This window comes from Cibotium barometz, chromosome 5 (genome assembly GCF_041138505.1).
Source record: "Cibotium barometz isolate CiBa-2024 chromosome 5, ASM4113850v1, whole genome shotgun sequence".
Lineage (NCBI taxonomy): Eukaryota > Viridiplantae > Streptophyta > Polypodiopsida > Cyatheales > Cibotiaceae > Cibotium > Cibotium barometz.
Window position 1 is genome coordinate 17,199,652 of NC_141050.1, and position 17,955 is coordinate 17,217,606.

At 46.3% G+C, this 17,955-nt stretch overlaps 1 protein-coding gene across 1 annotated transcript in view; it reads left to right on the forward strand.

Moving 5' to 3' along the window:
* The first annotated feature begins 930 nt into the window (after positions 1–930).
* Positions 931–17,955, forward strand: part of LOC147638135 (uncharacterized) — a 61,107-nt gene continuing 44,082 nt past the window's right edge. Inside the window, exon 1 of the mRNA XM_086798052.1 lies at positions 931–1,282. Within this exon, the coding sequence (XP_086654178.1) occupies positions 983–1,282 (300 nt within the window). The 5' untranslated portion in view covers positions 931–982. The remainder of the gene's footprint in view (positions 1,283–17,955) is intronic.

The following is a 17,955-nucleotide window of genomic DNA, read 5'->3' on the forward strand; positions in this document are numbered from 1 at the left end:
CCATATGCTCCATAATCTTTAATTAATTAAGGTTTAACCATAGCATTGATCATAATTTACTTATACACAATTGGTACAAGTAGGCACTCTCTCTCTCTCTTTCCCTCTCTACAATTAAGTCATCTCTAATCCTTAATTCTATTCTAAAAATTGAGTTTTATCCTCCAATCTCTAATCAGCCTAGCATGGAGTATATTAAATTTGTACACACTAGTGCACATAAGCCAATTTCTCTCTATAAACTAATGTCTTTAATTTGTACACACTAGTGCACATAAGCCAATTTCTATCTCTAAACTAATGTCTTTAATTAATTAAGATTTAACCATAATCGTCTGTATAACAATTGCTACCCTCCATCTTGTAAATCCAAGCATGGGTAGCGTGAGGTGGGAGAGGGAACACCTACAACAAACAAAGTTGCCATGGCCTTTGCAAAGCATGACAATAACTAGGTTGGTCTTGAACAAAAGACGATGGAAAATGTAAATCGGTGGCAAGATGTAAACTAGATATACGGAGAGCAAGATGTAGACTTTACGAGCAGAAGGAAAATGTAAACTTGTGGCAAGATGTAAAGTGGTTATATAGAGAGCAAGATGTAAACTTTTAAGAGTAGAAGGAAAATAAATTACATTTTGCAAAAACTACTTTACATTTTGGTATTTTTTTGAATTTGCTGGAATTAGAAAGTACAACACACACACCCATGCGTGCCACCACTTGCACAGTGAAGGCTTGAACCCGTTGACCTAGCAACACCTCTATCCATTGCACTAACTCGCGGTCGTCGGTGATACGTAACCACATTGGCCGACCGGCCCAAACTCTACGTTATGGGCGGCTCCTTGTGTGTCTATTAAAGCGCTGCCACGTAGGAATTTCTGAAGATGCTTTTGGAGCCAAAAGGGATGCCCAGCTGGCAAGTCTACGTCAGCATCGTCTTCAAGAAATCTTGTGGTCTCTGTTGCTCCTAGTGGCCATGGCTGCCCTTCTCTCCTGCAGGCCACCATCTCTAAGCCCTTATTTCTCGAACGTTAACCCTTTTAGCCCTCCTTACTTTGTATGTCTTGCAAATGCTAGCTCTCAAAACCCTAACCCTGCAAACTCTTTCTTTCGAAACCCTAGTCCTGCGAACCCTTGTTCGACCTCCTATTCGGCCTCGAACTTCTCCTTTTCCTTGCGGAGGAGGCGTTCGTGCAAGCGCATCCCCTGCTCGCCTCGATCCATGGCGCCGGAGGAAGAGAAGATGACTAGGCGATCGCCGTTAGATTTCCCCATCGTAAGTCCCTGTGCTTTGTGCTTTTCCATGGTTTGTTTCAGCAGCTTCTGTTCTAATCGTAGGAGCCTCTTTCGATTCGAGCATGTGTGCCTGTTAAAACTTAATGTTATGGCTACAACCATTGTCGGTGTCTTCATGTCCATCATGTGTCATCACTTGATCACAGGCATGTGCACGACCATTTTTGGCCAGTCTATGGCATGCCACATGATTGCTATGGCATGCGTCTATATGGCCACTGTAGGTGTCTATATTTCCATCATGTATCACATGATCAATACAGCACATGGACATTTGTTTGCGAGTTTATGTGCATCATGCATACAAACCGTGCCACATGATTGCTGCTGCACATGCACATGTGTACGGACATTGTTGCAGGCTTCCGTGTTAATCATGCATATAGACCATGCCACATCATGGCTGCTGCACATGGGCATGTGTACAGTTGTCGTCCTTGGCATCTTTTGTTCAGCACGTCCATGGGCGCATGAGTAAGGTTGGATTTTGTCTTTGATGCGGTTGATTGATTGCTGCCATAGCTTCCATTTGATTTCACAATCTCACTTCTCAATCCCTCATAGCTAATCAAATGCAACTATGCTCCATTGCCATCCATACAAAAACATTGTGTGTGGTAAGATCGAGACATCGGACCATAATGACTAGTATTGGGACCTTGAGTAAGTAAAATAGAGCTTAAACAAGCTTTTACCGCGATTTTGCTTCTTGCCTTTGATTATAACCATCGTATGGTTGTGTTAGGAGTTATCTCCTGTCTGTACAGTGAGGGTCTTTGTTGTGGGTGTGTCCGCGTAGGAGCTTCCCTTTTTTTTTCATTTTTTTCATGTTTTTCCATATTTTTTCTAATCGTGGGGATTGTCTTGCACTGGCCGACTGCACTTGTCCTAGCCGACTGGTCATTTACTCAGTGGTGGGCATATCTGCTGTATGTAGCAGAGTTTATACAGCTTCTCTCTCTCTACGCCTCTGCGTTTTGTTTCTCACATCACTTGTCTCATTTTCCACTCTGCATTCCGACATGGTATCAGAGCCCTAGGTGGCTTGAAGCTTGGAGACAGTGGGAGCTTGAGGATTTGTTGATTTTTGATGTTGATTGGAGATTGCTTGGGCTGTTCGGGGCTTGGAGATTGGATAAAAGACAGCCATCACTGTTGGACAACCACCTTGCATAGTGTTTGTAGTCTCTTTTTTATTTTTTTCCCACCCACCCTCCCTTCACAAGACCTTGTGAATCCTTGAGATGGCAGAGAAGCACGTGAAGATTTTCACTCTTCCCACATTCCTGGTGGATCGACAATTGGACGGAACAAACTATGGCATTTGGAAGGTTATTATGGAGTCTGTCTTGGAGTCTTATGACTTGGTTGATTTCATTGTGGTTGGTGTTCCATGGCCAGAGTTGGAGGACGGGGAGCTTTTACCCTCTACTAGGAAAGAATGAGAGACTTAGGCACAGTTATGGGATTGTGTCAATGTCTGTGTGCGTTCTTTCATCTTCCTTAATTGCACACCATAGGTGATTAATCATATCAAATGCATGACACTGGCGAAAGGGACCTGGCTTCTTTGTATAACAGGTTATCACTCATGAAGGGGATTTCCTTGAAAGTGCAGATGTGGGTGATGAATCGTGCAAAGTCTTCGATGACGCGGGAGCACATCAACAAGCTGCAGGCTCTTTAGTAGGAGGCTCCTCAGGTTGGGAAGGAGATATCTTCAGAGGAAATGGCCATCACTTTGTTGTCTCATCCGATCTCTCAATATTTAGCTTTCTACTTCTCTTTGATCACCAGTGGGAGACTTAGCACTATCACATGGGAGGAGTTTGTGCCCTTGGTCTTTGACCAAGAAGAGTGTTTTACAAACCCTCCACAGGGCGGAGGTTCTGAGACCTTGACTGGCCAACGGTCGAAAGGCCGTAACAACAACAATAAGGGCAAAGGGAATTCTTCATCGGAGAAGTCTTTTGAGAAGAAACCCGATTCAGAGCGTGATGCTTTGTAGACCGAGCGGACCCGTAACAAAGGAAATGTCCTAAGCGGAGTACCGAGAAGAGTGCTGATTCTTCAGCTGCAGCTGTCAAGACTCTAGCTTTTGTGCACTTGGAGATTATGGACATAGATGCTTCATCTTCTTCGAGCAGGGAGGCAGTTGGTTTCATCGCTAGGGATACTCGGGAGTGGATTCTCGATAGTGGTGCTTCCAGGTTCATGACTCTTTCCCAAGAGTTATTACAGGATCTTCGATGGCAGTCAGGTTGCATTTTCATTGGCGACAATTTCACTATCCCGATTCACATCGAGAGTAGAATGGAGATTATTCCCGATGGCAAAGGGGGAAGCATTCCTCTCGTGTTCTTTATGTCCGAGCACTTGGTTTTCATTGTTTGCCAGTGCACGAGGTTTGCAAGACTGGCGTCCGGGTGGAGTTTGATGAGCATTTTGTTGCTCTACGGGACAAAGCAACAGGCCAGGTTGTTTGGGAAGGCAGAGTGGAGAATGGGATCTACAAACTCTCAGCACTCTCTTCTCTGATAGGCACTCAGATTGGTGATTTGTGGCATTTTCGTTTTGGCCACTTGAATGTGGATGCGTTGCGGTGGGCTTTTCGATACCAGATGGTGGATGGCTTGCCAGATGTTGACAGTAGGCAGGGACACTGTAGTTCTTGCATTCGTAGTAAGCAGCACATGGAAATCTTTTCCGAAGGAGGCTACTTGTAACACGCGGAAGCTCTGGGGGTCTTCTTTCAGCCCTAAACACCATTTGAGAACATGCTGATGCAAAAACGCAGACAGAAGGGAGAGTAGAGAGAGAGAGAGAGAGAGAGAGAAATGCCTGAAATTCAGGATATTTCATATGGTACAAAAAGGTACCCTTCTACAGCCCTAGGCTGCCTTCTTGGAAAAGGTGAATATCACCAAAACTACTCCTATACTAGGGACCCATTCCATAAAGGAATGAATGAGTTCATCAATGGGCATACATGCCTATTTATAGGCTCTTGGATTTTCTTGGAGTGCTGGCCGATCAGCAATCGGCCAGCCGATTAGTCATAAATGCCTGAATCTGGAACGCCTGCAACCGCCTTGCCCCTCTGGTATAGCCGACAACATCTGTATGCAGCCGACGGCACCAAGTCATGTTGTCAACAGAGATTCCACGTCCTTCTCCAAGTCCACCCTAGCCACATTCTGCACCTTGTGCTCCAAATCCTAGCTCTAATGATCTTTTTCTTGGTTGCCCCTTCGTTATTAGCTTTGGGAATGTTCATGGCATAGTTGTTTCTCGTACGCGTACGAACCTGTTCGTACGTACGAGTCGTACGGTACGATATCGTACGAATTCGTATGGTACGAGTTGGTTTTTTTTTTCTTTTCCCAAATTTTTTTTCCCTTGAAAAAAAAATTTCCAAATGCTTAAAAAAAATAGAAACCCTACTTTACGAAGATCCCAAATGCTCGTAATACTTCGCAACTTTTGTGTCCACTCAGTATTCCATATGGGGTTGTGGAGAGACCTAAAAAATCTGGCGAGGTAGACTGGTAGTGTACACTTGATTGGTAGGATGAGAGAATCTTGCTACATCACTTGGGGATCCCTGGTATAGGTAGGCTAGACAATTAGATTCTAAAGTTATGCACGAGGGAGAACATTTGGACATGGCCATTTTGATCTAGAGAGGAGTCCCTAAACTTATCACCCTAGATGCACTCCTCGTATTTGTGCAAGGACGGTCCCTTAGTCATAAACGCTACACTGGGAGACCTTTGGTATTGCATTATCCATCCAGGTTCTTTTTTGGAGACAATCGGGAGATCCAACCGGGAGAGACACATATCCATGTACTGGTTTCTCAAGCACTGTAGACTCCTCCTCTCCCAACCTTCCCTCACATTCAAGCTTGAAGCTCCATAGCTTGTAAGTGTAAAAAATAAAAACCGTATTTTATCGTACGGTATCCGAAAATTTCATATCGTACCAAAAATTCCCGTACGGTATCGTATTTTCGTACCGTGACAACCATGGTTCATGGCAATGCTTGCACGTGACATCCCCCTCTGCTAAACTTGATGACGGGCTTCCAACTTGTTCCTTGGATGATTGTCATCATCCCAATCTTTTCCCGAAGTGCCTCTGTCATCCTTCCAACTCTGGCAACCCTTTTCACTGAAAACTCGGCCCGGTCTCCAAAACCACTCCGACTCTGAATAATATCTATGCATCTGTTCCATCTAGTTCTCGATCCATTCTTGCCTTGACTCTGAACACTGTCTCGGTCTTCATTCCTGAGAAATGAGTCTAGCACTCTCACATCACCCCTTGGAGGATAATCCTCCCTTGGGATCGTTGTCCGAGAACCTATCTGGCTCACAGGACTGCCATCCCCCCTGGCTTTGTGAAACACCACCAACAAACCTCCTGGGAGCTCTTCCCGATCCTGTGTTCCTTGCCTTGGGCTTCGTATCCGTGTACTTTCCTGTACCTTTGACCTGTACACCATCATATGGGACTGAATCAGTGTTTAGCTTTGTTGACCTTGATGCTCTGATACCAATGTAACACGCGGAAGCTCTGGGGGTCTTCTTTCAGCCCTAAACATTATTTGAGAACATGCTGATGCAAAAACGCAGACAGAAGGGAGAGTAGAGAGAGAGAGAAATGCTGGAAATTCAGTATATTTCATATGGTACAAAAAGGTACCCTTTGTCATGGCCCTGTGAAAATGGAGCAGGACAAGTGTGGGCATGGTGGTTGCAGGGTCAGAATATTTTATGATTCACATGGGGGGTGCCCGGACAGTGTTTAAAGATGTGTGGACAACCCTAGGTGTGAAGGGGGAACATTAAAACATTAACTTTTAATGTTTATTAAAGTTGCCCCTAGGCCTTAGTGGCCCTAGGGAACTTATTAAGTTGGGGCCCTAGGGATTAACTTGGGAAGGAGGTTTTCTCTCTCTTCACTCTCTCTCCTCCCTTTTTGGGGAGTCGTGTAGCAAAAGGAGAGGCTTCCTTCATGCGCTTGGGTACAATCGTGGGAAAGCTGAAGAGGAGGAGAAGGCGGCTGTTTTACTGCAGATTGCTGCTGTTTTTCTGAAGAAACCAGCCGTACAGCACTGTACGGCCAGTACTGGACTCTCTCTCTCTCTCTCTCTCTCTTTCTCTTCTGCTGCTGGCGGCGCACAGGACAGCTACTGTTGGGCTGCGCAGAAGGCTTGTGCAGGCTGCACAGTTTGTTTTTCAGCAAGTACACCCCTGTACGACTGCCGTACAGTGTACGGGCAGTCAGGTACAGCAGGTACAGTTGCTGCAGAAGTGTTTACAGGTGCTGGACAGACCTGTGCATGCTGATTCAGGCTGGTACAGAAGTGGACAGCAGGTTGTTTATGCAAGTACAACGCCTGGCACGCATCCCGAGGCGGTACAATCAAGTACAGTGCTGATTTACAGATCTGTACTTTCAAGGACAGCATAGGAGTGAGCATCCGGAGGAAGATACAGGCAAGTGCAAGCACACGTGTGAAGCAGGATTGTGGGTTCAAGTGCCTGCAGGCACAGATTGGTGCTGTTGTTTCCTCCAGAGTTGTTTCACGAGCTGAACTTGGTAAGCCTTGACTCTGTTCATCTATCTCTCTTTCTATTGCTTGATGTCTGCTACAGGTATGCATTATCTGGCTCCTTGTGAGAGGAGGAGTATAGCAGATTGATAAGAGATTAAGACAGGGATTGAACAGCATATGTATGTTGAGCTGAGAAGATGTATCATGCTTATGAGTTATGCCAGATGTATGCCCATGGCTGGCCTGCTTTGTGAACTTGGCTGATCAGAGGGAGGCACAGTGTGTTGTTTGAAGACACAGATCTGTGTGCATAGATCCTCTGTGCTGAGAAGGATTTGTGGGCAGTCAGATTGGACTACAGGTGTAAACTCTTGGCTGGTTTTTGTGTTGTACTCAGCCATACATATTATTATAATGGAATAAAGAAATACCGCAAGGGGCGCCAAGCTTTGGGGCCAACAGGTGTCGCTGTGTATTCAGATTTGGGCACTCTAGCCCCAATCTGTGTTTTGTTTATCATCTAGACTACAAGTGGACGGGTGTTAGCTCTTACCGCACTCTGGTTTTCTATCAGAGGCCGGTTTCAAGGTTCCGTTGCCGGGACCAATCATCAACTTTCTGAAGGGGGTGAGCTCGTGGTTGTTTTGGAAAAAGCCATCGCTGAAAATTCAGCAATCATGTCTGATACAGAGGAAGAGTACTTCTATCAAGAAGAAGAAGAGCAAGAGTCTTCTCCTGAAAGAGATGTATCTGAGGATATTTTTGCAGGAGAACAGGCTGCAGATGTTGAGCCTTATGAGGATGTAACACAGCCAGAAGATGTGCATGATAAAGAGGATGATGATGCTCGGTTCAAAGATCGCTTGGCTGGTGTTATGGATACTTTTATGCAGCTCACACAGAGCGAGAGATTTGCTGAATTTATGAGATCTCGCACAGAGCCCCGCACAGAGCCCCAGAAAAAGAAGAAGAAGGTTCGATCGAAGAATCTTTCTCATGGTCATAGTGGTACCACTCCACAGGATCCATCTCCTGCCCAGTTTCCGAATATGCAGCATGCTTTTGGTGCTAACCCACAGAGTTCCTTCTATGGACAGCCACCTATTCCTCAGCAGAACATGCATCCAGGTTATTTTGGTGGTGGCTCAGTGTTTCAATCCATGACTGGGGGTTATCCTCAGGGAGGCATGGGTATGTATGGGCCTTTTGGAGCCAATTTTCAGCCTGGCATGCAAGGGAATATGTATGGTGGTATGCAGTCCGGTATGCAAGGAAATGTGTTTGGAAGCATGCAACCTGGGATGCAAGGCAATATGTTTGGTGGCATGCAGCCCGGTATGCAGCATGGAATGTATGGAAACATGGCTGGGATGTATGGTATGCCTGGTGTTGGAATGGGAAATGTTGACCCAATGATGGGTATGAATGTTGGGGGCAGCAATCTCACGAAACAACTTCCATATGATAATCTAACGCCTATGGGAAAGGCGAAGGATTACAAGGAAGGGGGAGCTGCAGTGAAGTTTGACACTTTCAGTGGAGCCAAGGATAAATTGAAGGCACTTACCTTTTTACAGCAGTTTGATGCTGCTTTCTCTGGTGGGAATTATACAGAGTCCTCAAAGGTGAGGAAAGCTGCCACTTTTCTCAAGGGCAATGCTTTGCAGTGGTGGTCTACTCTTCTTTTACAGGGCATAGCACCCACCACATGGGTCCAATTCAAACAGGTTTTCTCTTCCGTATGGCTCACATCTACATTTGAGGTGGATGTTATGACCGCATGGCACAAGCTGGATGCTTCAAAGTGTGATAGTTTGGAGGATTATAACAAGAAGTTTTGGGAAGCTCTACTCCCAGTGACTTCTTATCGTGCCGTGCCATTATCTGAGCAGGTTGAGAAGTATTGTTGTGGGCTGCCCAAGGAGGTACGAGATTATTGTATAAAGACAAGAGTAACGAACATGTCACAGATGATTGAAAATGCTATGACAGCTAATGCGTTACTCACAGGTGGTTCATCTGGATTTAAGGGCAGTAAGAAATTGAGCAAGAAAGCTGAAAAATTTGGGCATGCTTCTCGTGATGCTAAAGGGTCTTCAGAGACAAAGTATAAGAAGTTGCCAATGCCCAAGAGGACTTCTGAGGAAAGACAGGCTTTGAGAGATGCTCAAAAGTGTTTTTACTGTACTGAAGAGGGGCATATGTCATTCAATTGTCCCAAGAGAACGTCCAAGAAGGACCCTGACAATAAAGGAGAGCCCAAGCCAAAGAAACAAAAGCCTTCTGCAGGCTTAGTTCCTGATCTTGTGGGGGAGCAGCTAAGTGGTGAAGCTACAGAGTTGTGCAGGGCATGGGGCAAAGTGAGAGATCAGAATGCTTTGATCTTCTTTGACACAGGTGCTAGAGCCAACTTCATTTCACCAGATTTGGCTGGCCGATTGGGGATTCGCGCAGAGGAGATGGGGCCGTTACATGAGGCTAATATGGCTTGTCCAGGATATTCAGAACCTGTTACTCCTATTATTGGGAAGCTTCGGCTTCATTTGCAGGGTTATGTGGACAGCGAAGAGTTCTTCATCATGCCTTTGGATGGCTGTGATGTTTTGTTGGGGATGCCATGGTGCCACAGGGTACATGCGGTGGTGGATACTTACAATAGGAAAATTACTCTGACTCATAGAGGAAAAGAGCATGTATTGGATGTAAAACTCAAAGGGGAATCTGTTCCTATTGTATCCGCTTCGGCGATTTCATCAGTAATGAAAAAGCATCTTTCCGCGTACTTGATTTATGTAAAGGATGCACAGGATGATGAGTCTAAGTCTAATTTGTCAATGTTAGATAAGGACAGGGCTGATTTCTTAAGTGGGTTTCAAGACTGTTTTTCCGAGTCATTGCCAGGAGAATTACCTCCTGAGAGGCCAGAAGATCATGCCATAGATCTGATTCCTGGTAGTACTCCACCGAATAGACCGCCGTATCGTGTTAGTGCAGCCCAACAGGAAGAGATTATGAGTCAGGTGCAGGAGCTCTTGAATAAGGGGTTGATACAGCCTAGCTCATCACCCTTTTGCTCACCTGTGCTCTTAGTGCAGAAGAAGGATGGTTCTTGGCGCATGTGTATAGATTACAGGGCGCTGAATAAGAATACCATCAAGAATCGATTCCCCATACCGAGGATCGATGACATCTTGGACCGCTTACAGGGCTCCACCGTTTTTAGTCGTATTGACTTGAAAAGCGGGTATCATCAGATACGCATTAGACCCGAGGATGTGCATACGACAGCATTCCGAACCACGTTTGGGTTGTATGAGTTCTTGGTTATGCCCTTTGGTTTGACAAATGCGCCTGCCACATTTAACAGAATGATGGACAGGATTTTCAGACCTCATAGAGAGTTTGTGGGCACATTCTTTGATGATATGATTGTGCATTCACAAACTGAGGAAGAGCATAGAAGGCATTTGGCCATTGTGTTTGCAGAACTCAGAAACCATAGATTGGTGGTTAATGGCAAGAAGAGTGAGTTTTTCTTGCAGGAGATACATTTCTTGGGGCATATTGTGTCTGGTCATGGAGTCCGTATGGATCCAGCCAAGGTAGAAGCAATACTTAATTGGCCAGCTTTGAGGACCGTGCATGATGTACGCAGCTTTCTAGGATTGTGTTCCTATTACAGGCGTTACATACGGCACTTTGCTGAAATTGCTTCGCCTCTTCATGCTTTGACGAAGAAAGCAACTCCGTTTAGATGGGCTGATCGGGAAATTACAGCATTCAAAAAGCTCAAAGAAAAGCTTACTTCGGACCCAGTATTGGTGTTACCGGACCTCCGAAAGGCTTTTGTTGTCCAGTGTGATGCATGTGGAAGTAGCATTGGTGCAGTTCTCATGCAAGAGGGACATGTGATAGCCTATGAGAGTAGAGTTTTGCAAGATGCCGAGAAGCATTTGCAGGTGTATGAGAAAGAGATGTTGGCTGTAATTCACGCTCTTTCTACATGGAAACACTACTTGCTTGGGGCTGATTTCACTGTACAGACAGATCATCAGACCTTGCGATATTTCCTCACGCAGACTAAGCTTTCAGAGAAGCATATGCGTTGGGCAAACTTTTTGTCAATGTTTCACTTTCAGATTGTGCATGTGGAAGGCAAAAAGAATGTAGTGGCAGATGCTTTGTCACGCAAGCCACAGGTCTCTGCAGTTTCACTTGCTTATCATCATGAGCTTGATGAAATGAAAGAGCAGTATGCCCATGATGAGGATTTTGAAAGGTTGTATGATCAGATGTCTGAGGGTCAGTGGCATGAGCATTACACTCTCAGAGATGGGTTTTTATTGATGCATGGCAGACTGTGTGTTACCAGGCCATTGCGACTCAAGGTTATGATTGAAAGTCATGCTCCACCGTATGCAGGTCATAGAGGTATTGACGCCATGGTCAAAGCAGTGGAGACTTTCTTTTATTGGCCAACCTTGCGAAGAGATGTTGATGCCTTTGTGAGGCAATGCATCGTATGTCAGAAGGTAAAGTTTGACCGTCAGAAGACACCAGGGTTATTACAGCCTTTACCTATTCCGGATAGACCTTGGGAGAGCATTGCCATGGATTTTGTATTTGATCTTCCACGGACACAAACGGGAAATGATGGCATCTGGACTATCATATGCAGGTTCAGTAAGCAGGCACATTTCATTCCCGTGCGGAAGACAATTAAAGTGGATCATATGGTGAAGTTGTTCATGGCGAACATCTTCAAGTATCATGGCTTGCCTACGTCTATCATTAGTGACCGTGATCCACGGATGACGAGTTTGTTTTGGAGAGGGTTGTTTGACAACATGGGTACAACTCTCAAGTTTTCATCGTCATTTCATCCACAGACAGATGGTCAGTCAGAAGAGGCCAACTCTACAGTGTTGGATCTTCTCAAGTGTTATGTGTCAGAGCATAAGCAACAATGGGAAAAGTATCTTCCTTTGGTGGAGTTTGCATATAACAACACTGTACATAGCTCGACAGGCAAGGCGCCTTTTGAGATTGTAGAAGGAGGGAAGAAAGTACCACCCATTTTGCATACAAAGGATAAGATTTTTGAGGCTGATCAGTATGTGGAGAGCTTGGATGAAGCTTATCGGAGAGTTAAGTTGGCCCTCCAGAAAACTCAGCAGAAGCAAAAGAAAGCCGCAGACCGTCACAGACGTGATTTACAGTTTGCTTTGGGTGATTGGGTTCTTTTGCGTTTTGAAAAGGCTAGACTCAAGAAGATGAAGGGTAAAGAGCGCTTATTCCCTAAGTTGAGTATGAGATATTATGGGCCTTTTCAGGTTTTGGAAAAGATTGGTGAGGTAACCTATCGTTTGAAGTTACCAGATCACTGGAGGATTCACAATGCTTTTCACGTGAGTCTTCTTAGACCTTTCCGTGGGGATGTGCCTGAGGATGTATCAGATGAGGCTCAGCCGGAAGTTGAGGAACTTGATGAGGTTCTGATTCCAGAGCAGATACTGGCACATAAAGAAAGGAAGGTACGAGGTAAAGTTTCCCGTCGCTATCTTGTGAAGTTCAAGAACTATTCACCGATGGATGCGAAGTGGATGGAGGAAGGTGACTTAACAGATTCACCTCAGGTTTTGCAGCTTTATCTCGATGCCTTTGAGTTAGAGCCGACTCTTATTGTGGCTCATTCAGGTTCAGCAGAGCATGGGTCTGGAGCATTACCTGATGCTCAAGAGGGGGGTAGCACCTCCACTCCCTTGATACAGACAGGCTCAGATGACATCTAGAGGTCGCTTGGTGCAGATTTTATCTCATCCGAAGGTACTGAGGCTGACAGTACATCTGTTTATGGGACTTCTATGATATATGTGTACTAGTCACATCGAGATTTTTGTGGATATGTATGGTTCACAGTGGTATACAACTTGGACTATTACTATGCCATTGGTTTGCAGTGAATGATGATACATGTGTATGGCTCAGAGAGATTGGGACGCTGATCTTGCCATATTGTATATTTCACTTTGGATATTTTGATGCATCACCAGAATGCAATCGAGGACGCTTGCCATCTTTCAAGAGGGGGGTATGTCATGGCCCTGTGAAAATGGAGCAGGACAAGTGTGGGCATGGTGGTTGCAGGGTCAGAATATTTTATGATTCACATGGGGGGTGCCCGGACAGTGTTTAAAGATGTGTGGACAACCCTAGGTGTGAAGGGGGAACATTAAAACATTAACTTTTAATGTTTATTAAAGTTGCCCCTAGGCCTTAGTGGCCCTAGGGAACTTATTAAGTTGGGGCCCTAGGGATTAACTTGGGAAGGAGGTTTTCTCTCTCTTCACTCTCTCTCCTCCCTTTTTGGGGAGTCGTGTAGCAAAAGGAGAGGCTTCCTTCATGCGCTTGGGTACAATCGTGGGAAAGCTGAAGAGGAGGAGAAGGCGGCTGTTTTACTGCAGATTGCTGCTGTTTTTCTGAAGAAACCAGCCGTACAGCACTGTACGGCCAGTACTGGACTCTCTCTCTCTCTCTCTCTCTCTCTTTCTCTTCTGCTGCTGGCGGCGCACAGGACAGCTACTGTTGGGCTGCGCAGAAGGCTTGTGCAGGCTGCACAGTTTGTTTTTCAGCAAGTACACCCCTGTACGACTGCCGTACAGTGTACGGGCAGTCAGGTACAGCAGGTACAGTTGCTGCAGAAGTGTTTACAGGTGCTGGACAGACCTGTGCATGCTGATTCAGGCTGGTACAGAAGTGGACAGCAGGTTGTTTATGCAAGTACAACGCCTGGCACGCATCCCGAGGCGGTACAATCAAGTACAGTGCTGATTTACAGATCTGTACTTTCAAGGACAGCATAGGAGTGAGCATCCGGAGGAAGATACAGGCAAGTGCAAGCACACGTGTGAAGCAGGATTGTGGGTTCAAGTGCCTGCAGGCACAGATTGGTGCTGTTGTTTCCTCCAGAGTTGTTTCACGAGCTGAACTTGGTAAGCCTTGACTCTGTTCATCTATCTCTCTTTCTATTGCTTGATGTCTGCTACAGGTATGCATTATCTGGCTCCTTGTGAGAGGAGGAGTATAGCAGATTGACAAGAGATTAAGACAGGGATTGAACAGCATATGTATGTTGAGCTGAGAAGATGTATCATGCTTATGAGTTATGCCAGATGTATGCCCATGGCTGGCCTGCTTTGTGAACTTGGCTGATCAGAGGGAGGCACAGTGTGTTGTTTGAAGACACAGATCTGTGTGCATAGATCCTCTGTGCTGAGAAGGATTTGTGGGCAGTCAGATTGGACTACAGGTGTAAACTCTTGGCTGGTTTTTGTGTTGTACTCAGCCATACATATTATTATAATGGAATAAAGAAATACCGCAAGGGGCGCCAAGCTTTGGGGCCAACAGGTGTCGCTGTGTATTCAGATTTGGGCACTCTAGCCCCAATCTGTGTTTTGTTTATCATCTAGACTACAAGTGGACGGGTGTTAGCTCTTACCGCACTCTGGTTTTCTATCAGAGGCCGGTTTCACCCTTCCACAGCCCTAGACTGCCTTCTTGGAAAAGGTGAATATCACCAAAACTACTACTATACTAGGGACCCATTCCATAAAGGAATGAATGAGTTCATCAATGGGCATACACGCATATTTACAGGCTCTTGGATTTTCTTGGAGTGCTGGCCGACCAGCAGTCGGTCATAAATGCCTGAATCTGGAACGCCTGCAACCGCCTTGCCCCTCTGGTACAGCTGACAACATCTGTATGCAGCCGACAGCGCCAAGTCATGCTGCCGACAGAGATTCCATGTCCTTCTCCAAGTGTAATATGCGGAAGCTTCGGAGAAGGATCGGTACTTCAAAACTCAGAAAACAGCACTCTTTTCGCGACGGAATTAACGCACAAACTGAAAGACGATGTGCAGAAAAATAGAGAGAGAAAGGGGAGATGGAGAGGACACAGTATTGGGTCCCAATTACCCTCTGTAGGGCCCCTACCACGGATGGTGTATTTGCTTTATTAGAATGATGTAAATCTGAAACAAATACAAAGTACTTGACCTTTTCTTGGCTGGAAAACCTGCCCTTGACCTTCAGTCCTTCACCCCTTAGCTTTAGCAATGTTCTTGGCTGTCCTGGCCCTTGGTTGCTTGGAGCTCTTGGTGAATTGTGAGATGCTTCTAATGAAATATGACTTGGGCTTTTATACCCCTCCTAACATGCAGTCGGCTGGCTTTATGAAGTCCCACGACTGAATTCCAAGCAATAAAATGCTTTCACACTCTATTAAAGTGTTTTCACACTGGTTTGGAGCCTGTCCAGCCTGCGCATGACTCTGGGACAGCCTTCTGGCTGCTGGGCATTCAACGCAGAGGTGTGGGGCTGCCCCCCACACCTGGCCGACTGCTGCCTAGGGCTTATACCCCCTGTCGGCTGCCTGTCCAGAGGCTCTGGAGCTGGCCGACTGCCCCTCCAGCCCTTGCCTTGGCTGGTGGGCAAGGTCTTGGGCCCTCCTGGCCCCTTGGGGGTGGTTCTACACCTCCCCCATGCCCATCAAAGTATGCATATGCAAATACCTACACTGGGGTAGCCCTATGGGCTGGCCCCATCTCTACATGCAAACTACATGCCTACAGAAGCCTGGCATCCAGTTGCAAACCAGATACTCAGCACATCTGACATCATTCCAGAGGGAGACTCACAGCGCGGACTGGCACTGCTTCTTGTGCAGGACATTGCACACCTGACCTTGGACTCATGTGCAGGAAAATGCACACCTGACCTCGGACGACTGAGATGGATCCCTGGCTGACTCGTCCCGGACTGGGCTCACATGGGACCAGTTCACCATCCCAGGTCCTGCACCTTCTGTACAGAATGTCTACGTGGCATCCAAGTGCGGGATGCACGTGACATCCCCTTCTGCTTAACTTGACGGAAGCTGCATAGCCTCCAAATAATCCGTCAATAAAGCCGGATAGTCTTCGAAAAATTCCTTGTCGAGCCATACCGCTTCATGAGTTCCTCGGTCTTGAAACTTCGTGAGGAACTGTCGTAGTCTTCGGCCTGAGCCATGCTTGAAACGGTGCAGAAGGATCTGTTCGGGAACCATTACCTCTGCTTCATCAATGATGTCTGGTTCCGCTTCGTCTTTGACCTCTGAAGGGGGTGGACCTGCATATGGCTTTAACCAACTGACATGAAATACATCGTGCATAGTCCAACTCGGAGGTAGCTTTAACTGCATAGACACCTCATTAATCTTTTTCCGGATGGGGAAGGGTCCGAAGCTCCTGAAAGACAACTTTGGGCATCGCTTGCCCACCTGCTTTAATCTTTGCTTCATAATCCGAAGATATACCCAATCTCCTTCCGAAAACTTCATGTCCCTTCGGTCTTTATTGGCCTGTCGAGTGTAGGCCTCTTGCGCTTTAGCCAATCTGTCTTTGACGGACTCTAGTATCTCCTGGTAAGACTCCGTCACTCTGTTCGCCTCCGGTACTGAAGACGAGGTCCTGGTTAACAACGACTGGAAAGGCCTTCCAAACGCTGCCTCATATGGAGTCCTGCCAATAGCTGAAGAAAAAGAGTCATTCAGAACAGCTTGAACTAAAGGCAAAAACGATTCCCACTTACCTTGCTGATCGTGGACGTAACACTTCAGCACATCAAAGGCCAACTGGTTGTATATCTCTGTCTGGCCATCTGTCTGTGGATGGAATGCACTGGAAAAATTCAACTTAGTACCAAAATTATCAAACAATGCCCTCCAAAAATGACTGGTAAACTTGGCATCTCGGTCTGACACTATGGTTCTAGGAATCCCACCAATCGGGTACCAATGCCGAATGAAAAGCTGGGCAACATCCTCGGCGGTCACATTGGCCCTGCAAGGAATAAGCATCACAAATTTGCTGAACCTGTCAACAATAGTCAAACACTGTGTATTACGCTTACTCGGACTGGGAGGCAGATTTGTGACAAAGTCCATCGAAATGTCTTGGAAAGGACCCTCAGGAATTGGCAAAGGCTGTAACAACCCTATCTTCTTTCCACGAGGAGCTTTCACCTTTTGACAAATGTCACAGCGTTGTACATAGGTAAACACATCACGCCTCATCTTTGGCCAATAGTATTGCCGTTCTAATTTCTCCAGAGTCGAATTCATGCCCCTATGACCACCTGTAATGGCGTCATGGGCATCATGGAGAAGAGCTGCCCGGAATGTTTTCATGACACACAGTCGGCCTTTGTAGTAAAGCCAACCATCGCGTATCAGAAAATGGCATGGTCCTGTGGCATCCAATGCCTGTTCCCACTGCGTACCGAATTCCTCGGAATCCGCGTACGTGTGCTTCATGTCTTCTAGTCCAGTACCAACAAGGTCTAGTCTAGTGGTCTGAATCGTAGATACTTGTCCCTTCCTGCTCAAAGCATCGGCCACTGGATTGGCCTTTCCTGGAAGGTACTCAATCATGCCACCAAACTGCTGGAATATCTGACTCCAGCGGTGCTGTCGATCACTCCACTGTGCACTGGGCATCGTCTGAATCCAGCGCAATGCCTGATGGTCAGTGCGAACCTCGAAGTCACGGCCATACAGGAAATGTTTCCAATGTTTCAAGGCCTGTATAACTGCTAGGAGTTCACGATCGTAGACTGAGTAGTTCTTTTCGGCGGGCAGTAACTTACGAGACATGTAAGCTACCGGATGACCATTCTGTTGCAATACACCTCCAATTGCGATGTTACTCGCATCGGTGATCACCTGAAATGGTTCGTCCCATGAGGCAAGGGCTAAACAAGGCGCTTCAGACAAAGCCACCTTGAGGTTCTGGAATGCCTCCAACGCTCGTGGAGTCATTCGAATCTTTTGCCTCCTTGTTTTCACTCCCTTTAGCAGATCGGTGAGGTCTGCTGAGAGATCAGAAAACCTGTCAATGTGGGTGGAATATGCCTGGCATATACCCACAAATGATCTAATGTCATAAGCAGTCTGAGGTACTTCCCAGTTCACAATCTCGGCCACTTTAGCCGGATCAAGTCGAATGCCTTCGGCACTGATTATATATCCCAAGTAATGTACCT